Raw genomic sequence first — 24,063 nt, forward strand, 5'->3', positions numbered from 1 at the left:
CACATAGAATATTTTCAGTGAATTCATACCAGTGGTAAAATTGTACCACAGTTCTATATTAAATAGAATACATTTTTGAGGTTTCTGCCTTATATGTTCTAAATGATTATCTAAATAATCTAAATAGGTACAAATAGACAGGCTTTGTTATATTTGAACTAGTCTTTAAATATCTTACTAAAGTTAGATTGTATATTTTTATCTTCTAGACTATTTTAAGCTTTATAAAATTGTGATCTCTACCAGAAATATATTTTATTCCTTTATCTAGTTTGTATATACAGATTTCTAGCTCTCTGTGTATCATTGAAACACATTTTAGAAAATTACATATGGAACTACTTATGTATCTATATGTATATATAATATATATGGTTTGCTTGTTTTTTGAGATAATGGCTCACTGAGTGGCTTAGGCTGGCCTTGAACTCGGTTTTCTATAGCCTTAGTCTACTTATTGAGTGTTGGGATTACAGGTGTGTGCCTAGTCTTATAAAATGATATTAACTCTTCTGTGCACAACATCCTGTGATTTTTTTTTCTCCTGTACTTCACTTTTTTAAACTGCCAGTTAAACTCACTGAATTGATTTCAAAAGGGAATCAACTTAAATTTAGGAAAACATTACTGTGGGTCAAGGTTTTGAATAATATTTTCTAATGCCCTAACTCAGTGTAAAAATGTAAAAGAAAGATATTTTTACAAAATAGTGTTTTTAAATGTTTTTTCAAGTAAGATTGATTAAAAACTTGTTAAGAATGCTGACGACCCATTGCTAGGAGACTAAATCTACATGGCTGTGTGTTGCATTTCCTTTTAAAGGATCTTACATGGAAATGTGCGTTTTTCTGGTCTTCTGTGATTTTTTGATTCATGTACTAATGTCACTTGCTTGTCTACTGTGCATACCACATTTTGTTCTGGCCAAGTTTCTCATTTTGTTGAGCATTTTCTCAAAGAAATAAGATTTTAGGGTGTATGTCTCTTAAGTAGGCTCAAGGAAGTGCTCCTGCTGTGATTCCAGGATTATTCCTGCCGGGTGGTAGTGGCCGAGGCCAGCCTGGTCTACAAACTGAGTTCCAGGACAGGCAGGACTACACAGAGAAACCCTGTCTTGAAAAAAAAAAAAACCAAAGGGGGAAAAAAAAAAAAAAACAGGATTATTCCTTTGCAAGCTAGATTAGGTAGTGCTCCTCCTTGCTTGGCTGTCTGTCAAACGATGACAAACAGTGGTAGCAGCCACAGAGATGAGGAGGAAAGCATCTTTGACCTCAGAATGGTTCTCCTTTACATTTAAAGCCTTCCTTTGGCTGTACTGTTCTGTCATATTCTAAGATTGAGTCATCTTACCATTACAGCTTCCGAATTTTGTTATTTGATAGGGAAACAGAGACTGAGGTGTATTTCAGAGGTAAAGTGCTTGTACAGCATGCACAAAGCTCTAAGTTCAATCCGCAGTGAAGTCCAAAGGACGGGGTGCAGAGCACCGTCTTTTGGATGTTTAGGTCTGTCTCAAACTCCAGAGTAGACACGGCTATGGGTGCACATAACTTTGCCTGGCATAAAACAAAGTTTTAATTATACAGACAGTTCAGCAACAATTTCTACTGAAAAAGTAAAGGTCATATCCAAATATAATAGCTTTTGTATTTAATAATCTTTTACTGCTTTGGTTTTAATAATGACAAAGTTGCTTTTTCTTTTATGTTCCTGACTGTGGCGATACAACCAACTTTCCTACTTTTCTGAACTGCAGTATGATACCGCCAAGGACAGAGCACCAAGGGTTTCGTCACTAGTATGTAGTGCATGGCTTTGTGTTACGTGTGAGGTTTTACTTTCTAAACATCAGTTGTTTAGAGTCATAGATTATGACTAACTTTTATAATCTTTTGGGGGAAGATATGTAAGAAAACAAAAACCATTGTTTTTGCAATTGTGGTGTAATCTGTTACTAGAATAATAGCTTTTCCCAGAGACTTCAGGATCAGGGACTGAGAGCATTGTCCAGTGGCATGGTGGTTTTTTGTTTGTTTGTTTGTTTTTTTTTTTTTGTTTTTTTTTTTTATCATTGCAAGGCTGTAGACTTGCTTCCCAATACTATAAAACAAAACAAAACCGCCTCAAAATGATTGGAATGTTTAATATAAGAGCCAAGATCCCTGTCACTGAGATCTGCTGTAGTCCCATTTGTCTTTGAGAGGAGCTGGCAGCCCATGCGTGCTTACCCCGTGTGTGCTTACTTGCTTCACAGGAGGACAGGTTTGCCTACTTTTTAACTTCAGGTTTATTTATTTTGCCTGTGTATGTGTGTCACATGGCATATATGTGGAGGTCAGAGGACAACTTGTTGGAGCTGGCTCTCCTAACATGTGGGTCTTAGGGATTGAACTTAGTTCATCTAGTATCAGGCTTGACAGCAAACGTCTTTACTCTCTGAGCCATCTCTCCAGCCCCTCTCACAGTGTTTTGGTGCACCGTGAGCTATAACAGCATAGAGCTGTACTTGATTTTGTGTCATAAACTGGCAGGTTACTAAATAAAACATCCAGGGGTGATGGGTGGCAGCTGAAGATGACCAAGCATTTTGGCTTGACATGCTGAATTAGCTAAGGAAGTCAAACTGGCTTGTTTTCTTTGGGCCACTATTATGTTGGTAGATTGCTCAAGTTTCTGGACTACCCAGTTTTCACGTAGAATGTTGATAGTGAAATATAAAAGAACATTCACAATAAGAAAATGCGTTTATCCTTATTGTTGAGTAGTTTTTCTAGGACAGCCAGTTGCCCTTTGTTGTGTCTAGGGACTTGCATCGGCACAGTCTCACTACATAGGTTGAGCTTGTCTGCTGGTTGTCTGTTAGTAACAGGACTATCTTTATCCCCCAGGGAAAAGTGATTTTTTTTTTTTTTATGTAACCGTCTTTTTAAAGTACTTTGTATAAGCTTCAGAACATATATTTTAGGCATTTCTCTTTTAAGGAACATATGTCATGGATCTACTAACTTGGTCTAAGTGTATTGTCTGAGGGATAGCGAGCTGGCTCAAGGGTTAAGAGTGGTTACTGCTCTCAGTTCTCAGCATCCATGTTGGTTAGCTCAGAACCACTGTAACTCAGCTCTGGGGATCCATGCCGTCTTTGGCATGTGTACACATATGGCATACATGCAAATAAATGCACATACACTAAATCCAAAAGAAGAATGCTGTCTTGAGCAGTGCCTGTGTACACTTTGAGTTTATCTACAGCAGCGCTTTTGCTTTTGGTAAGAGAATTAACAGAGGTGGACTCTCGCCACATAGAGCTTTCTCAAGGCAAGGAAGCAGGGATGAGACTCGAGTAAGGTGCCGTGAAGGGCCCCACACACATCCCTCTGCTCTGTGTCTAGTAGGTTTCCTTTAGCTGCCCAGACACCAGGTTAGATAGTAGCGGGCACAAGGAGAGGCCAGACAGAGTGATGTGCTTGAGGCCACATTCCTCAGCCTTCCAAGTTCAGTGAGTCCACTACTAACAAATAGGAAGTAGATTGCATGTGCACTACTTTGTATCATATGCACTTTTGCTATTATTTTATGATGAGTTTCATTCTTAAAATTTCACTATATGATCTCTAAAGTTAACTTTCAATATTTATTTCCAGACTCATTCTTACAGTCACACCCATGGGATGAAGAAGCGATCCTCTAGTTCTTATAAAGACCCACTGGTTAGTTCTGTTTCAGAAGTTTCATCTAGTTGTGGTATTATGAAAAACATCAAATTACAAGTAGGTTTCATTCTCAAAATTTGTTTTTAGGAACCTGGAATATACTTCCTGGTAGAAACAGTGAAGTATGTAATAGACCCTTTCACCTCTGTGATTACACTGCAGAACAAATAGGCTTTCCATTCCAGTCACTTGACCAAACATTTCTGTAGAGAACAAATGCTACAGAATTGGGGTACTCAGAACACCTCTTTCTCCTTATTGTGCCATTGGCAGAAATACAGTCTCTAGCTCCCTGCCAGTTCTGGGATCCCATGGGAGCCTTGGGAGGATATAGCTAGAAGAGAAGAGAGAGGAAGAATGTAGCTGAAAACAGTTTATAGAGGCCTTGGAATGTGGGGCATGGACACTGTATCGGGAGATATTTTGAAAACCGTGCCCTGTCCAGCTTCTTCCTGGGCAGCCACCATTTTCTTGCTGCTCCGGCTCTGTGGGCATGTTTTTCCCACTGCTCCTTGCTGTGACCGTGGCTCCAGCTATCTAGAAACATAGGCACTGACACCCACAAGACGCCAGCATGGGGGATGGCTCTGCCAATTTACCACACTGTCCACAATGCTCGGCTGAGCCCAGACCATTCCCACTATGCCCGCAGTACCCGGTAGAATAAAGACTGTTAATGCTTAAAGATTATCCAATGGATTTATATCTTTGGAAATGCTTAATTAACAAGATGCCCACACAATTAAATTGTTATCCAAAATCTAACCTTTATATAACAACTACCTTAGACTGCTAGAGACATGTGTACATCCACAGCCATCTTCTCTTCTGCCTCCTTTTCTCTCCTCCCCTTCCTCACTCCACCTACCTTTCATACTGTCCAATGACCGAGCTTTATTGCAAATATAGTGGGGGGGGGGGGGGAGAAATAGCCAGCTACACTGGCACCTTTGTGGCCAGGTGAGCTGAGGTGCCTGGTTGAGGTGTGAGTGGCAGTGATGGCAGAAGACAGAGTCTAGAGGGTGCAGGTGGGGTAGAGGCAGGCCCCTTCGAGTAGTGTCAGCAGCAGAGAAGAGAGGTTCTAGGCAGGGATACTGTACATTTGCTTAACCTCTACCAAGAGGGAGATTTGGGAAGGTATTTCTCTAACCCAGTAATTTATAAAAGTGGTAATTAGACAGTAGCCCTAGGTTTTTCAGGATCATTCTTAAATATAGAGTAAGAGTAACTCCATTATTTGTATTTTATTTTTATTTGAGGGTGTATTATCTGGTCTTTAAAGTAATAATAATTAGTAGAGACTGTTTGAAGTAGATGACCTTTAATGCCCATCCTTTCTAAGACATTTTAAACCATTGCTGCTTGCCCTTTGCTGTGGTCCATTGCTCTAAAGGCCTTGCTCTGAGGAAGAAAGAACTTGTACAGTATCAGATTTTGTCTGTGTGTTCAAAGTTTATTTTGGTTGTGGTTGCATCAAAAACACATAACCTAAGAAAACTGTTAAATTTTGCTTTTTGCAGAGTGGCCTCTACTTTGACCAGAGAAACTATAGCAGTCTTAGACATGGCAAACCTGCCTCTACCTACTATTTCCGGGTTTGTTTAAAGATTTTTGTTCTCATGTATCTTAATACATCTCTAACCCCCCATTTTGCATTTTTACTATTTGTAACTAATCTATGAATGGTTTGGATATACCAATTTTGGTAATTGATTCATATAATCCTTCTTGGGTGTGTCTTCAGAGAGAACTGTTAAATTACCATGCTTGTAATGAAAATTTCAAACAGAAAAAGATTTTGTATAGTGAACATCACATTCTTACTACTTAGGTTATAAAGTTTATTTCCTCAATCACAGCATTATTTGCCTGTTATCTCATCTATCATCCTGTCTTTTGTTAGTTTGTTTTGTTTTTTTTAGGCAGAGTATCATTATATATGTAGCCCAGGCTCAGACTCAAGAGTCCTCTGCCTTAGCCTCCCAGTAGTTGGCATTAAGGTGGGACCACCACGCCCAGCTTCTATCTAGTTTTTTTGATTCATTACAAAGTAAGCTACAGGCATCAGTACACTCATTGCTCAGTACATGTGAAAGTATACGCTACATATAGGATGAGGTGGATGTTATTATGTTAGAATATTAATGTAATGTTAGAATCTTGTTTTTCTTTTTTGTCTGTTTTGTGTTTTTGCTTGTTTTGTTTTGTTTGATTTTGAGACATGTGTGTCTCTGTAGACAAGACAGGTCATCCTGCCTCAGCTACCCATATCACCACAGTCAGGAACTTTTCTTTTCAAGACATTTAACTTTTTTTTTTTAAATGGTTTTTCAAGACAGAGTCTCTCTGTGTAGCACTGGTTGTCCTGGAACTCACTCTGTAGAGCAGGGTGGCCTTGAATCAGAGATCTGCCTCTCAAGTGCTGGGATTAAAGGCTGTGCCAAAAACTGCCTGGCATTTAACATTTAAAGTATGCTTTAATGTGTGGTACCTAGTACATTTAAAAGGAGTGGGAGCAAATCTATGTGATAGACACATGCAAGGCTCTGGATTCAGTTTCAAGCACTGAAAATGCTATCAACTTAAAAACTTCCTGCACAGTTTCTTTCACTATTCTCCTTCGTCTAGGTTTAGGGGAAAAGAACTGAAAATTGTGTCTTAAGTCACGGTAGGGAAAGAGATGTAATTTCTTTATAAAGAGTGCTTTTAGTGAGTGAACTCAGCTGCTGAGTGCAGCTTCTTTGGTTAACTTCCATGCTGTGTTCATGTATGTTTGGAAAGACAGGCTTTCAGATCTGTTTGAAAAAAATGTAGTGATAGCAGTAACTGAGGGTTTGCTTACACGAATCCTTTATAACCTGGCCAAGCCCACTGGGAGTCTGTCACAAAAGCATCAACAGTGACCCAGGAGCTCTGGTGACAGCTTAGAGGCCACCATTTGATATACTCTCAGTGTGGGGGTGGAGGGTGGGGGGCTTTTCTTCAGTGCATTCCTGGGTCCTTGTCTTGCACCCTGCCAATAATTTTATGGTACCAAAAGGTTGTAGACATGTTGATGGACAATAGTTAGAAGTGATTTTCTATCTTACCTTTAACAGTTAGCATTCAAAAAGGTTTTAGTGACTTTTTTTTCTTATTTCATATGTTTTTACACTACTTTAAGTGCTTGGGGCTGACTAATGAGTTATGGAATCAAAAATCATAAACTTAAAGTCTCCTGCCTATGATGGGGAATGCCTTCTCCTGCTTATGATGGGGAATGCCTTCTCCTGCCTATGATGGGGAACACCTTCTCCTGCCTTTGCTTTCGCTTACCCCTGTTGTTCTGCCTCTCTTACAGTCTTCTTCCCTGTGCAGTGAGCCGACGGGGACCTCCAAGAGTCAGAGCAGGGTCAGTACTCTCCAAGGGGCGTAGCTGTTTCAGCTCCCCTCGCCTTTCTTTAGGTTTAATTAGTGCACTTTTTCATAGGCCTCCCCTACTGTAACTTCTGGTCTGCTGAGAAGTACCAGTCTGGTTTGTATTTCCTTCTTCCAGCGTGTGTTCTGCAGTAGGGCCACTGTCAGGTGCTGAGCTCTGTAGCCTTCCTGCCATGTGCCCTGCTGTGTATACTCTGCCTGTGCTTAGGATACAAAACTTAGGGCATGAAAAATAATCCTGTTCTTTGCCAATGTAGAAATGGATGACTTTGGGTAGCTTGTGTTTAGACTCTGTTTCCTGTAAGGAGAGAGACTCCCCTGGGGCCTGCTACACTCCCATGGTTTTCTTTGGTTATGGCTATGACCCCCGGCTATGGCAGTCAAAAATCTATTAAGCAAGCTGAATTAAAGCATAACCAATAGCTTTGTGTGACGTGCCAGTTGTTTGTGCTTCTAGCTGGTTGTTGTTCTGTGTCCAGTTTCAGACTGGAACCCCAGGAGTGCTTATAATTCTTTACTTCCTGGCTGTTTGCTTCCTCACGTTATAACGTGAGGGCAAAAGAAAATACTGCAGTGGTTTTCTTCTAACCAAGTATATTGATGAATAATGAAACTGATACAGTGAACCATGTATGTAAGTGAATGTAACACACTATCTCTTAAATGTTTTTAAATTATGAAGTTCTAAAATAATAAATATATTTTCAAAACAACTCTAGTGCTAAATAGATAAATAATATTCTTTTGTTCTTCAGGCATCATTGTATGATGGTGGATTATATAACCCTTATGGTTCTCGAACTGTAAGTCTAAATGGGGAAGGTGGGGGAAGGGATACAGGCAGGGACAGGCCCTACCCATTCACTCAGCCAGTTATGAGAAGGTGACTACTAGAAGTTAGGAGGTTACATATGAGGGGAGTCTCTAGAGAAACTCTTTGGGGCATTTTCTCCCTATTTAACGGTAGGTGTGAGGTGGGGTGTCAGACCAAGGAAAAGCAGCTGTTTTCACCTTGAGCAGCAAGAGTTAAGAGTAGGGTCATCTTACTCTCAGCAGAGAAACGGAGCTGGCCATTGTTGTAAATCCTTTCTTCTTGGAAACTTTATAGCCATCTGAATACAGTTACTATTCATCCAGAGCAAGTTCCTCCAGAAGCAGTCCTGTGGTGAGCTGATGTCTCTGCATGCTTTAGGAATGCTTAGTTGTTCTGCAGTCACACTTTGGGATGGAGTGATGTGTTTCACCATCTTGTGCATGGATTATGTGTTCCTAAGTCCATACAAATCAAGTACTAACATGTGCTAACCTGTGTGGACCCGAGTAATTGCTTAACTGAGTCTAGAATTGAGGCCATTGAGTAGCCTTAAAGTTTTTGTATTGCCATTCATGAGAAACACTTTGTCTCTCAAGAATTGATATTCGTGTTGGGTGTGCTGCTCCGGGCTCTCCCTGCATATGTTCCCATGTTGTCATTTCCCTTGTTTACCAAATCTTCTGTCTGTGAAGTGGTGGGGGAGATGAGACAAGCCCAACTCTTAAACTCACTATGTACAACGACCTGCTCCTTCTGGTACGCTAAAGTTTATTTTGTAGTTTATGAGTAAGTGATGTTAGTAAATCCAGAGTAACACGGAACCCGTTCACAGGCGTACTTTCAGAGATGTTTTGGACATGTATGAATGCTTTTCATTTTGACTACAAATAGCTTCCTTTCCATATGTGCTACTCCTCTATGTTTCTTAAAGTATGTCGTGTCACTGCGTACAGATTCATAGCATCCTTTTTTGACATTATTATTTTTATCAATAAGTTATGCCCCTTTTCATTTATTACCACTTTGAGATAGTTATGTATTATCAAATCTTTTTAATGTCAGCATACTATCCCACAAAGGCGTAGATATTATTTTAAAAATTATTTTAGTATTGGTGGTCATTTAGATTGTTAGGCATTAGCTGTGTGTACACAAGAGCTGTGCATTCACATATGGAGGTCAGAGGTCAGGGTCAGGTGTCTTTGTTAATTACTCCCCTCTACCTTCTTTGTTTAGATGGAGTCTCACTGAACCTGGCGATCACTGTTTTGGCTAGACTGGCTGGCCAGTGAGCCTGAGAGCCACTGTCCCCAGTGCACATAGTTCCACCCCGGCTTTGACATGAATGCTGGGAGTCCAAATTAAGGCCCCCATGCTTGCGGAGCAGCCACTTTACCTATTGAGCCATCTCCCTAGCCCTATGATGAATACACATTCTCTCTTTGCCTCTATCTTTCTCTCCCTTGTACAGGCATATACGTGCCAAACAGAGTATATACTTACATGAGTATATCTGCAAGACAAATCGTGTATCAGGAAATAATAGGAATTTAAGAGCATATGCATTGTTTAAAAAATATTTATTTTTGTTTTATGTGTGTAAATGTTTTGCCTACATATTTGTGTGTGTACCATGTGCATGTCTGTGCCCTTGGAAGCTAGAAGAGGATATTATATCCTCTGGAGCTGTGCTTACAGGAGATTGTGGACTACCATGTGGCTGTTGGGAATCAAACCCTGGTCACTTGCAAGGCAAGAACAGCAAGTGATCTTAACTGCTGAGCCATCTCTCTAAACCTCATACTCTTTGAGGTGGGGCCTTTCTATGTAGCTCTGGATGGTCTGGAGCTCACTATGTAGACTAAACTGGCCTCAAACTCAGAGGTCCACTGGCCTCTGCTTCCCTAGTGCTGAGATTAAAGGTGCAGGCCACCATGCTCAGAGCATATGCATTTTAATTTTGTAATCTATGGCCATATATTGACAACTAAAAAGACTATTCTAATTTACATTCCCAAAGCAAATGATTTCTTTAGGTATACTGTATTGTTATTCCTACAGATTACCCAAAATTGGAGAAATTATTAATAATCATTAAGATTACTTTATGGCAGATAAAATAGGAGTTTTCTTGGCTTTCTTTTATGTTTATGTTTGTAGTTATGGCCATCTGAGTTGCACTTCTCAGATCCCACTCCTGTATGTTACAAAAACTCACACCTGTGTGTGTTTAGGGAGTAAGAGGTTTTCACAAAAGATGGTGCTTCCTTTTAACCTACTGTATACTCAAATTCTACTTGGCAGTTTTCAGACCTGGTGACATTTTTAATATGCCAAATGAAGTAGCCTCCCCTGCAAAAAAATTTTGATGGCACACTTTCAAAAACAAATTAGTGTAGATCCTTGTTCTTGTGAGCTGGTTAGATTCTATTTCATTTGCAATTTGGGTTCAGAATTTCTACTGTAGTGATGCCAGAATAGCATCTTAGTGACATCAGAATGAAGATAGGCTACTTACTTGTACCAGTTGAGTTCTGCCAATGCAGTGGGAAGAACACAGCCCTGTGAAGGGGATAACAGTACCGTCACTGCTAGCTGCATAGGAATGAGAGCCAGGAAATGAGTCACTGCCTCAGAGCTTTGCTGGTAGGAACCTCTTTGACACATGTTATTTCATCTTAAAGCATCATTTTTTTTTCTTTCCCAAATTAAAATCTTAAGTGTATTTATTGACTTCTCAAGGGACCACACAGATCTGCAAGTCTTCCCTGACTGGTTTTGTCTAGTTTCTTCACACCCTCACCATCATTAAACTTAAGTAAAAGATGGAGTTTTACTTTATTCGTTGTGCTTTGGGGAAGTACTTTGGTCTTTAAGGATAGTTCATTATGCCCTACAGCAGCTTATCTCCGTAGTGCTGCACAGTGGCTTGTGCCAACTGTGGTGCTCATGGAGAGAGGCCTGCTGAAGGGTGCCAGTGTGCTTACAGCCTGTGAGACCCATAGAGAAACTGAATCTCTTTTACTTTCTGTAGCCCTTCGATGATGACACCGAAAGCATTGTGTCTTCTGATCGTGCCAGTCGTGGGCGAAGGGAGAGTGTGGTGAGCATGGTCTGCGTGCAAACAAACATAGCTTTTACATGACAACAGTGTATGATTATATGAAATTTGCTGCCAAGTAAAATATGTATTTGACAAAGAGAGCATTTTCCTTACATACAGCTTATGTGAACAGCTTGCTTTGTAACGTGGTCTTGAGAATGAGTCAGAGATTCACATGTTTTATGTACAAATCCTTTATTGAAAAACTTTCATTTTATTTTTTTGTTTCCTTATGCATACCTATTTATCTGCTTATTTTCCAAGACAAGCCTCTCAAATGAGAGTCACACTTGTACTATCATGTGGTACTTGTAACTGAAATCCGGGGGTTGTGGGGGACGGACCTGTTGCTTCTTGTAAGTTGAGCCAGTGCGTGTCCAGATCTTAAGACTGTGACCTTTGTTATCTGTTGATGGTAAGATTTTAAAACATCAGTTCAGACATTTACCTAACTAATCATTGTAGACACTGTATTAGCTTCATGTTATTCTTTAAAGAAGTTGGAAATTTTCTGAGTGACATTTTTGTTCTCTATAAAGAAATGATGTGGAAATTATAGAGTAGAAGATGGTTTGTCAGCTTGGAGCTAGAATAAAGAGGCCTATGAAGCTATAATTCCTTCCAGAAAAGTAGTCCATTTAGTGCAGGCAGAATTAATGTGGATGATTATAAATCTATAGTTCTCATAGAGAAGGAAGCACCACATGTTTATGTGAAATAAATTCATCTAATTAAAGCAGTTGTGGTCCCTTATCAAACTATGTAATACTCCCACTCATGACTGAACTAGAAATAAAAATCAGAACACCTGAAAGCATCTCGGAAGCAGCGAATGGAAAGGGTAGGAACTGTCCGGTGATTCTGCTGGGCTTGCCTCGACCTTGACAGCCTGTTAGTTGTTTCTAATGGAAATCTAATGGCTGTCTACTTTGTTGTTAGGCTTAATATATGTATTCAGTGGATAACTATGCAAGATAACTTTCAAACTTGTAAGGTAGTTGATGCAAATAAATATTAGTATCTATAAATCAAGTTGTAATACTATTTTAAAGAATAAAAATATCATTGGCTGATCTTGTTGGCCTTTAGCAGACTTCAGACTTTTAAGACTATTTTGTCCCTATGGACGGGTTTCTGAATTCACTTTTTGGCGAGGAGTTTTAAAGCAAGGCAAGGCAGCTTATGAGTAACTGTGAAGCCAGGTGGTGGTGGCACATACCTTTAATCCCAGCACTTGGGAGGCAGAGGTAGGCAGATCTCTGAGTTTGAGGCCAGCCTTATCTACAGCGTGAGTTCCAGGACAGCCAAGGCTACCAAAAGAAATGCTGTCTCAAAACAAACGAACTAACCAACAGAGTAACTGATGAGTGGGGATAGGCATTTGATAGGTGTTAATGGAGTGCCTGTTATACCTGAGGCACTGTGTTAAGTGCTAGGAGTGAGGTGTCAAATCAAGGAGGACAGATCTCTGAGCTTATCTCCTATTAGAGACGTAGAGATAAACTATCGAAGACGGAACACAGACGGGAGACAGCTCACGGTGTGAGGAGAAGGCAGGTGCATGTGATGGAGCACCTCAGGGTGGGTATGTGAGAGTGACCTTGGAAGAGTCTTCAGAGACAGTGACTTCTCATACAAGAGACTCAGTGGTGGAAGAATGAGAGAAGGGATTTTCCAGGCTGGTCTTCATTATTTTGTCCAACAATTCCTGATATAATGACATGTGGAAAAGGAATTGTGGAAATTGAGTATTGCCAGAGTTGATAGTTATAATGAGTTATAATATTGAAAAATATAGTAGAGGTCAATAATAGCTGGGAACACTGCCCTCCCCCCCCAAGTCGAAGGTTTCCAGGGCCTTCAGTGTGCAAGGTTTGTTTGTCATGAACTCAGGCAGAGAATGGTCTCTATCACAGAATTGCACTTGATGCTGCAGAAGGCTTGTTTTAGGAGCTATGACTTCACTTAGATACCTCCTATTTGGTTTTTGAAATAAGTTAACTGTAAAAGTTTTCTCATTTCATGATACTTCACCAAGCATCATATTAAAGCAAATGCACAATTTCCCAGTTTTAGCTAGTGTTCTTTCTTCCTTTCTGACTTTAAAGCGTCTCATTTTCTCTGACTGAAAGGTTTCTGCTGCCGATTACTTTAGTCGCTCCAATCGTAGGGGAAGTGTTGTCTCTGAGGTGGATGACGCCGGCATCTCAGACATGGCCAGCGTGAGTGTATCGCATGGGTTCATTGTGTTGTTGCAGGCATGTGACTAACAGCTTCTGTAGTAGTTATTTTTAAAGTTAGGAACCGAATTAACTCCTTAGACATTTACTTGAGCATATTAACATGAAATGTAAGTATTTTGGAATATGTTTGTTAAAATGTGCTTAAAAGCACCCTTCCCCTCTTACCCTGTGGAATGCCCCCAGAGCTCGTCAGCATTTTCGGTGAGTCCCGATATCAATGCTTATTGTGTTTGGGATGTTTTTCACTATTCTTTTTTCTGACTTATTCCAGAGCCAATCCATTTACATCATGTCATTCCCTAATAAGTAGTTTGATATGCATACCTAACAGACCATTCCTAAGGAAATAAGTACTTTCCTAATACCCACTCATACTTGGCCCATATTCAGATGCTTCTGGTTCACTTCTTGCCCCTCTTCTTGGTTTTGATAAAGCTATAAAGTGATAGTTAGACTTTAAAATCTGAATAATAAAATGTTACTTAGTAAAATGCCACTGATTTTCTGTTTTAAAATGGACTCTGGTATTGGTCTGAGGCACCCTTCCTAGTGGTTCCCAGCTGTGGGGACTGTGTAGAGGCAGAGTGTCCATGGCAACAGCTCCATCCTCACCATTTAGGTTCATTGTGACCTGCCTTCTGAGCTCATCTCTCCACGCTCCCCCCCCCCCCCATGCCCGGCTGGCACCACACAGACAAGCCCTGTTCTAATTGCCCAGCACTTTGGAGGGGATGAAAGGTAGCAGTTCTTCTGGGAATGCAAAGATTGGTTTTATTAGCACTTCACTTAGAGTATGAAGTAGCTATTTCCGAACTATTTTAATCATAGAAAAAATTTAAACTATTTTAATTGCAGTCCTAGATATTCCATATTACTAGTTCTTAAATCTGGCTGTATAGCAGTCTCGTTTTGCTGTGGATTGAACCTAGGATTTTGTCCACATATAAAATTAAAAGGTGGTTCCTAGTTATTCTCTGAGATGCTGTCCATTTTACTAAACTGCTTAGTAACCTTGTTTTAATTTTGAGATTTTATTTTGTGTATGTGTGTTCACGTGAGCATTGGCATGGAGCATGTGTGTGGGTCTGAGGACAGCTCACAGGAGTTGTTTGTTGTTCTCCTTTCATGTGGTCCTGGGGGTTGGACTCATCCATGATGCTCAGTGGCGAGTGCCCACCTGCTGAGCAAGCTGTGCCATTGGTCCACTGGGACCTGCTTTCCCCCATAAATATAATTGAATTTGCTCTACATACCTGTTCTCTCAATAGCTTCACTTCTGCCAGTCTCACAACTCATGGTACCTGAATTAGTGGTTATATCCACTGTATATTCAGTTGTTGGCAATTTGCTTTAGTAATTATGTAGAAATGAAGAACTTTACAATTTGTCTCTTCCTGCCTCTATTAATTAAATAGCTCTTTAATATAAGCAAAAGATTGTCTAGGACAGGGCTTTCCAAGTATTCTTGTTATTTTATAGCCTGTGAGCCATTGCATTTTGTATTTTTAAGTGCCTATAAAATACAGTTACCTTTGCCTTTTGATGACGTCCTCTAAACTAGCAACTCTCTCTAATTTAACAAGCGCATGCTTCAGTTCACCTCATTGAAGCAGATGAAAGGGGGATTTATATTGGTCCATCCTTTTCTGCCCCCAGTTCTGCCTTTGAAAGATGCTTTCCAGCTGTTGTGTGTGGGCATACTGTATGCTCACAGGATGATAATCTTGGACCCAGGAGATGCTGGAAAAGGTGCCAGCCAGTTCTACAAAACTACAGGGTTCATCTGTTGTAACCTCTTGTCTTGCTCTATGGGTCAGGCTAGAGTAAAGGAAAATAAAAAGAATATGAATGTGCTGACTTATTCATTGCATCTGCTTCTGGAAGAAATCCTTAGCCAGGATCATTTCGGGAAATTATCAAAGTCATTGTTCACTTCCCTTCTGTGGTTATAGAATCAGATCCACTTTCTGTGTTTTTTTTTCTTCTTTAAACCACGTTCAGATAACCTTATTATTAGGTTGAGTATTCTTAGTAGAAAAACTCAAAAAAAAAATCATCTTGTTCTAAAATCTAAAGGTTGTTGAATATTGACCTGGTGTTTTATAATCTGGGTTGCAGTCAGACTCCAATTACACTAAAAATAATATATAAAGTTAGCTTTAACAGTCATATATAAAGTGTGAAGTACAGGTGTATTCTATGTTTACATTTGGGTACGTTCCCCAAGAGAGAAAATTATTTCCACAATTGAAAAAAAAAATCCTAAATTTGAAACACTTTTCCCCCAAGTATTTCAAATGAAGGACATTTATTAGAAGTTAGTGGGTAATTGTGATTCAATGAATATATTTAATAAACCACACTGTAAGCATTTTATTTAGAGTGTACTTTTATACCTTGAGCATGATTACATTTTATTGCATTTAAAAGCCATTTTAGGGTCTGGCAGGTCCTTTCGGTCTTGACTGTAAACATTACTTGTCACTGCAGTCCACCTTTATAGACTCTGGAAGCTTTATAGTGTGAGCTCAGAAGGGAGCCCGAAGGAGTCTCTGGCTGAGTCACTGCAGCCAGAACACTTGGCCTGTGGCATGGCTGCTTTATGCTGGCTTAATGACTCCTCACGTTTGGCTCAGCTCAGTTTGAGCTGTGACAGTTGGACTATGTCAGAATACAGTGAGCACTGCAGTCAGGGTTGTGAACTTCAGTGATGCAGCCTCTGAATAGATGATTATTCCAAAGTGATGGTCTGTAAAGGTGGCTGAGTTTGGGGTCATTTTATAGGAAAGGTGATATGAAGAAGGATTTCAGGTGGACTAGACTATTTCAATGTTGAATATTTCTTTTCTCATAAAATATTAGCAGAAATGAATTAGAAAAATAAGGAAGTTTATGAAGATACCCTTCTTGACTTTGAATATTAACCAATGGGGAATGCTTTACACCAGAGCAGATTGAGAGGGAATTTCCTCATGTAGAGTAGACAGTGGCAATATTAAAATTCCAGCTGTCATTGCTTGCTTATTGTATAACATTTGATGTCATTTTTAAATAAGTCCAAATAAATTAAAATTATTTCCTTTTGAAAATATTACAGCAAGAAATGGCCCCCAAAATAAAATATCAAACTCCAGCATTTGTATTACTGATAGAGTATTAACTGAGTATTAACTGAGTATTAACTGAGTAAAAGGTCTTTGTTAAACATAATGACTGGGTAATAAAAAATAACGTTAAAACCTTTCAAGTGTGAAGAAGTTGGAGTAAAGTCATCAGAGCAAAGGCGAGTGTAATGATGTTTCCTGTTTTAGTAATCAACTGAAGAAAGTTTTCAAATCCCCTTTCTAGATGGGCTGGGAAGGTTGATCTCATAGTTCAGGGCTGGGGCTATTTTATTTTCGTTTAAAGTTGCTGTTTCCTTTTCACTGTGGTTAATAGTATAGACAAGCAAATGTGTATGCTGTAGTTCATGAAACACGTTCAGATCTAGCTGGGACCTTTTGTAACAGCCCAGCCTCCAGCAAAGCTTCCCACCTCGGAATTTTTTCCCTTAGAATTCAGAATGGATCTATAAGGAACTTTCCTTGCAGCAGGTCTGGGAGGCCAGAGAAAGTGAGGCTTAGCAGCAGAAGACAGGGTGACTTGCATGACTGGCATGTCACATGTCAAGATGACCTGCCACTGTGCAGCTACTAAAACAAAAGAAGTCTTGTGAGGACAGATGGGTGTAGTGTTTGAGCCCTTACACACCAGGTGCTGGTCTGTGTTCTTCGAGTACAGTCTATATAGACATAAGGTTTGCATGACAGAGATCAGACAACAAACAAATAGATCAGTGTAATAGTGTGGGAATAAGACATTCTATGAAGAAAAGTGAAGTAGGGGAAAAGGAGTGAGAAAATGTATCTGGGACATTGTTGTTAAGGTTTTGAGAGACTTGGGTTGATTGTCCTTTGTAGAGCAGGGATTGGTGGGGAGAAAGGCCAATTTTTATAACCTCTTGTATTCTTTGAGTTTGCTGTGTAAAAAGAAAAGTTTATATAACCTTTTTTGTCATTAAATAGTTTTATGCATTATTCTGTATCTTAATAATGTTTACATTTTGTATTGATGTTTGTAGTGTTCACATGAGGTTTGTATGTAGTTTTCTTTAATTTTAAAGGAAAATCTGTCTAAACAACCTAAAATTTTAAATCTATGCTGCTTGCTTTCTGCTGATCTTCTTTAGGATGTGAACTAAAAGTTCTTGACATGTTGTCATAACTTTTATTCTAGTTTTAATGTGTTCACTTTGGTTCCACATGTCACCGAATTTAGAATGCACCATTGAGATTGCTCTTCTCTCCCCAAATCAAGTCAACAATGCTGAGCGTCTTCTTGATTTTTATCTCTTATTTTTTTTTCTAGTTGGATGAAAAATCTGACAAACAGTATGCTGAAAATTACACCAGAGTGAGTATAAAATTCTTGATGGATGGAGCTCTCGAGGTCAGCCCCATGCTTCCTGTGACTCTTTCACTCTGTTCAGCACAATTGGCCGACAGAGTGGTTCTTCTCGTCGTCTATTTCCTGTTCTTGACCCCTCAAAATTCCTGCGGCCTTAGATCATGTGAAAGTCCTACGAGGAGAGAAGAGTTTGCTCATTTTGGATGTCATCCTAAAGCTACTGATTGATTCCCGGTCTTTGAAAACTGACATTGAGAAGCCATTGAACATGAAAACTAAGTGTCTAGGAATAGACCAGTGCGCTCATAGTTTTGATTGTTTTTCTTGTAGCTAAATCACTTCTGTAAGGAAACTCGGATAGCTTCATTGTGGAGGCGTGTTCTGCAGTGAAGTTCTTTTTCCTAAACAGTTTTCTGGTTGTTGTTCTTTTGGTTTTTTTTTTTTTTTTTTTTTTTTTTTTAGACAGGTTTTCTCTGTGTTAGGAACTCACTCTGTAGACCAGGCTGGCCTCAAATTCACTGAGATCTTCCTGCCTCTGCCTCCCAAGTGCCGGGATTAAAGTCATGTGCCACCACCATCCAGCTTCTAAACATATTTTTAAGAAGTTAGGAAAATGTTGTGCTGTATTAAATTTTATAATGCAAAGCAGAACTATAAGCCTGTGTGATTTTAATTTTTTTAGCCACATTCTAGAAAAAATAAAATCAATTTAAATAATATTCAACCCAAATAACCAACACATTTCAATACAGAATCAATAGAAATGTTTTGTTTTGTGATGTTTGAGTCAGGTAGCCTGGGCTGACCTTGGTCCCCTACCTCAGCCTATTGCTGGACTTAAGAGTATTGCAGCAGTCAATAACACTCTACCAAGATGACTGTGGTGCATTTTGTTCACGTTTTTTTTTTTTCTGCAGAAAGCCTTCAAAGTCTCGTGTAAATTTTATACTTACATCTCATTGGAATCAGCTTCATTTCAAGTGGTTTCTCATGGCACTTGACAAGTCTTCTAGATAGTTCAGTTTTCTGCTATTAGCCAACAGACGGCTTTGGGAAGAGCCGTCTAAATTCATAGCAGTGTACAATATTCTTGCTCTTAGCCAAAAATAGTTCATCTTTCTTAGCAAAGGTGGGCTGCTTAAGCAATGTAGGAACCCAGGTAGAGAAGTACTAATTAGACATTAGTTCTGAAACAGCTGTTATCCTGACAGCTCACCCTGCTTGAGACCAGCATGTGTTGCACGTGGTCCCTGTTGACTGCGTTATTAGAATGCTCATCTGAGGCCCCACTGCTCTGCCCCTTGCTTTATCTTCACAGCAAATGTCTAACGAGACAGCTCACAAGTGTCACTTTTTTTTTTTTCCTTTTTTTCAGCCTTCATCTCGAAATTCTGCCTCAGCAACAACGCCTCTAAGTGGAAATTCATCCAGACGGGGTAGTGGGGACACCAGCAGCTTAATAGACCCAGACACCTCATTAAGTGAACTGCGGGTAAGCTATAGTTCGTCTGCCTTTGAAAAGCAGCTTTGGATTTGGTAGTCCATGGAACTTTAACATTTCATGTGACTTCTGTAAAGACATGGTCATCAGAGCTCAGAAATCTTACCTGGATATTTCAGAGCTGAGAGGAGTGGATTAGATTATTCTTTCTTCAGTTTTCTCTTCTGAGGATTTGATGGCATTGTAATGGATTCTGCTAGTGCCAAACAGTTATGTTGTCTATATGAAAGTAATTCTTAAGAATGACCTTGCCATGTTTTGAGTGGAAAATATTTGGGTTTATAAAGAACAACAAGAAGGAACTGTTAGTCTTTTGAGCCATTATCGTATTAGGTACTGGAATACAGGCTCTGAGTTTTTCATAGTTATAAAAGAATAGTATTTGGATAACAGAAATACGTCAGCTAGTGGAAAGTTTACTTGATCCATCAGTTGAGTCTCTGTATTTATTAACCCATTTATTTTGAAGATGAGAATGTACCAAACAATTATTTTTGACTGTCTTATTTGCTGAATGTGTTATCTGAAGAATGGATCAAGATTTGTGAGAAGTTACATTCATTTACTTGCTCACTTGCTCACTTGCTCACTCACTCAGTCACAGTTTTTGAACACTTGGCAGTGGACATGTAGACAGCTGGTTGTAATCTAGCCTTCAAGAGATCACTGTCCTTTAAAAAGACAAACTGATGCGTATCAGTTGAACCAGCTAATAGTGTGCAGTGGTCCCAAGATCAGGATAAATTAGTTTAGAAAGGCATCACATAAGACGTGGAAAAGAGAGCAAAGGCTTTTCAGAGAAGCGAGCTCCGAGCTAAGAGTTGAAGGAAGAATAAAAATGAATAAAGCATAGAAGCTGGAAGAGAGTCTCTCTTGAATGAGTTCAGAGAACTTGAAGGTCATTGGTACAGAAGGCTTGCCAGAGGACAGGGAAGAAGGAATTGCTGGTGAAAGGAAGCAGTAGGGTGGTGGTGGGGGAAGTGAGGCCATATGGAAGTGGGCATACAAACCACAATTGCTGTAATGCATAGGAAAGCAGTATGACTTGATTTGCATGATTTTATTTATTTATTTTGGGGGGTTTTTCGAGACAGGGTTTCTCTGTGTAGCCCTGGAACTCACTCTGTAGACCAGACTGGCCTTGAACTCAGAAATCCACCTGCCTCTGCCTCCCAAGTGCTGGGATTAAAGGCGTGAGCCACCACTGCCTGGCTATTTATTTTATTTATATGCGTGTGATACACCAGAAGAGGGCATTGGATCCCATTACAGATGATTGTGAGCCACCATGTGGTTGCTGGGAACTGAGCTCAGGACCTCTGGAAGAGCAGTCAGTGCTCTTAACCTCTGAGCCATCTCTCCAGCCCCTGATTTGCATTGTTAAAAGTAACTCTAACTCTCGCCATAATCCTGAGGGAGATTATCACCCAGGGCTTGAACAGTGAGGATGTGGTGGGCAGGGGAGAAGATGTAAGAAATTGGCCCTGAAGTTAATTTATAACACTAAGATTAGAGTGGGCAGTAAGTCAAGAGATGGAGTATCAAACGGATAGCTGCCTTTTTCCTTCCCTTTTCTTTTTGTAAGAGTGAGGTTGCTTATATTTCCATGGGTTGGCTTCAGCAGGTAGAAAGGGAGGCTGAGAGTTGAGGGAGAGCAGACAACAGCTGACAGCAGTGTTGGAGATAAGGCTACCTGGAGGATGTGCTTGTGGCCATGCCTTTCTACTGCCAAGTAGCTAGCAGAAGAGGTTGGCTGTGAAATTGCAAGATAGCAGAAAACCTTCTAGAGGAGTTCTAGAATAGTAGCAGGGAGGAGAGTTGGCCAGGGCAGTGGAGCTCAAAGAACTCCACTTACTATTGACCAGGCGTAAATGCTGAGGCCACAGAGTTTGCATAAGGAAAAGTTTGCCTTTAGGGGCTTCATTCTCACGTGACAGAAGGACACTGAGACAAGCTATTCCAGCCTTGGACTTAGGCAGCTCCTGTATAACTCTTGGCATTTGTGTAGTATTTTTCCCTTCAAAGAATAGCCTCTGAGGAAGAGGTGGATTTAGGTCCTAGTGCCTGACTCCTGATGGGCTGGCCCCCTAGCAAAGTGGTTGTTGAATGAATCAATGAGTACAAGGCTAGCACACCTATCCAAGAGGGAATGAGATAGGCAGGGAAATCACCGAGCAAGATGCTCTCCAGCCGCCCATTCTGTGCCATGCTGCACTCAGAGCCCTGATGCAGTTGTAGCCTACCTTGATGTTACATGACATGATTGGATGCAACACATAATATTTTCCATATAAAATTTGGCCTATTTAAAAAAATATTATGGAAACCTTTGGAGCAGATGCTCTTGTCACCACTTAGATGTGTCCTCAGAACACAATTTCTCACTGGAAATTGTTCTCATTGTGTATAACTTCCCTCTCTTTCTCCCAATTAATGTGCTTAGTACCTATGTAATTTAAAAGTGCCTGAGTTCTTATATATACTATATTACGTGTTTTGAAACTTATGCATGAAGAGTAAAATTTGCTTCTAATTAATTTACTATATAGTTTATTACTTGGAAGTGAAGTATTATACTAAAATATTTATGATTTATAAAATTTAAAAACTTAATTTTAAAAATGTTAGAATTAATATACATTTAAAAAATGATATATTTATATCCTGGTTCCTGTTTTCTAATGCCATCTTTAAAAAAATTCAGTGCCAAGAAAGTACTGATACTAGACTAATTTCTCCTCTTGCTGTGTTTTGAGAGTGGTGAATGTTTGTATTTTTATATTTAATTTCTCTAGTTTTAGATGAGCTAAGTTTGTGTCTTCATGTGATTTTTCTGAGTTTTGAGATATATTTGTACGATGGTTCCCTCCTGTGTCCTGCAGGACATCTATGACCTGAAGGACCAGATACATGATGTAGAAGGGAGATACATGCAGGGGCTTAAGGAACTGAAGGTACAGGGCTCCCGCTGCAGCCCATGCATGCTCTGTTGCAGATGTGTCGGTAACGGTGGTTCCAGCGTCCTAGTAACCACTGCTTATAGCTTTACTAACAGTGTTTGTCCTTCAAGCATGTGCTTAACCCGCAAAGCACAGTCACGGGAAGCTTGCAGTCTGGGCTGATGTTTAAATGTTTACTGTGGGTTTTGCAGGGAGGTATTCTGAGCAGAAGATAATGTAACTTGTACTTTTTGTTGTTTTGAGACAGGGACTCTGTAGCCCAGGCTGATCTTAAGCTTATGGTTATCCTGTTTTGGCCTGGATGCTGGGATTTTAGCCGTATGTTAACACACTCAGCTCCTTACAATTTTTACTACCTGTTAAATATTAAGTTGTCTCTTGGGTCTTAACCATACTACATTAGACAAACACAAATATTCTAAAGATTTTTTTTTTGAGAACTGGACCTCGAAATTCTTCCTAGCACAATCATTACCTAATTCTGTCACCAAGTCCATTCTAGTTAAAGTGGGAAGGAGGAAGCATTGCTCTGCCCCTTTGAGAAGAAGGGACCTGAAGCATGCATACTGATTCTTTTCTCGCCTGTATGTCAGTTAAGAAGGATGACATGTGTTTAGTGTCTTAATGAACCTGGTGCAGGCTACATGTCTCAGAGAGTAAAGGAGCTTGCCGCCAAGCCTGATGTCTGAGTTGGATCCCTGAAATGCACATGGTAGAAGTGAACTGACACCTGCAGCTTGTCTTCTGCCTGCCACACGTGTGCTGTGGCATACAGATAATAATAAATATAATTTAAACATTTTTAAGAAATCTAATCTTTAAAAAAATTTTTGGAGGCCAATTTGTATAACTTTTATCTACTCCCAACAAGGATGTCTGTACTTGCCAGTGAAAATGTGTCTGGGAGACACTTGGTTGTAAATGGCATTTGATTCTGCCCACCCCTTCCATGTTTCAGTTTTAAGTTCAAGCTGGATATGATGAAAAAACTAAAGGGGTTTTGTTTGTTTTTTTAAGCCAAACACCAGCAAGTATTTACAAGAGAAAATGCAAGGCATTCCAAAAGGTGACTCAGCACATGACATGCATCACACACACACACACACACACACACACACACACACACACACACACCAGGCAGCCCTCATAAGCAAGGCTTCCTGACTCCTTCCTATCATGATCTGAAATAACTCCACTACTAGTCAAAGCTTTTCTGTAGGTAGCATGGTCCAGAATTCACAGTGAAGACAGAGAACTGAAGAGGATGAGAGTCTGTCTTGTGAGGAGTGCTCCTGGGGGTGTGAGATGAGGCTGTGAGTCCACACCAGGAGACTCAGTCAGTTGATGGCCTGTTTCTTTTACTGCTCTAAATCTTAAGGTTTAGTCCTCCGTTTAGGGTATAACTTATACCTTGCATCAGGGTACAAATTCAGTATGTTAGATACATATATATGCTCTCTAAAGTCTTATACAACAGCACATCCAGACAGCAATCAAATGAGTCAAGAGATTTCTAACTGGTGTTTGTTATTGTTTATTTTATTTAAAACATTTCATTTATACTTTATATCTGTGATTAAATTCCTTGAAGAAAAAAAACAAATCTGATTTGATGATTTGAAATTTGAACAGGTAAGATTCCTTCTCTTAATCCATATCAGTGTGTGACTGAACTTGACTGCAGAGCTCTATTTATCCTTGAAATGATTTATTTATTTGGAAGAAAAATTACAGCAAAAATGTATCTAGTTGGTAATTGGCCATTGTGTTATGGTATATCCTATTAAAAAGGGGTGTTCCTCGCTACTTGGAACATTGTTCTTGATTATTATGTGCACTTTTGGAGAGTTTGTCCCAGACTCCCTACCA

The 24,063-nt window shown here is 39.7% G+C and overlaps 1 protein-coding gene across 20 annotated transcripts in view; it reads left to right on the forward strand.

The window, feature by feature from the left end:
- Positions 1 to 24,063, forward strand: part of Lrrfip2 (LRR binding FLII interacting protein 2) — a 102,819-nt gene that overhangs the window by 50,198 nt on the left and 28,558 nt on the right. For 6 of the 20 annotated variants that reach the window (XM_076917409.1, XM_076917412.1, XM_034483959.2 and 3 more), the window contains 2 exons: positions 17,695 to 17,739; positions 19,109 to 19,225. In XM_076917409.1, coding sequence (XP_076773524.1) covers positions 17,695 to 17,739; positions 19,109 to 19,225 — 162 coding nt within the window. Of the gene's footprint in view, positions 1 to 1,756; positions 1,799 to 3,641; positions 3,708 to 5,230; positions 5,306 to 7,050; positions 7,102 to 7,179; positions 7,225 to 7,882; positions 7,931 to 8,235; positions 8,293 to 10,975; positions 11,045 to 13,176; positions 13,267 to 17,694; positions 17,740 to 19,108; positions 19,226 to 22,116; positions 22,189 to 24,063 lie in introns of all 20 variants that reach the window. The other 14 variants (XM_076917400.1, XM_034483961.2, XM_076917407.1 and 11 more) reach the window with 5 other exon arrangements.

Source organism: Arvicanthis niloticus, chromosome 21 (assembly GCF_011762505.2).
Source record: "Arvicanthis niloticus isolate mArvNil1 chromosome 21, mArvNil1.pat.X, whole genome shotgun sequence".
Taxonomy (NCBI): Eukaryota; Metazoa; Chordata; class Mammalia; order Rodentia; family Muridae; genus Arvicanthis; species Arvicanthis niloticus.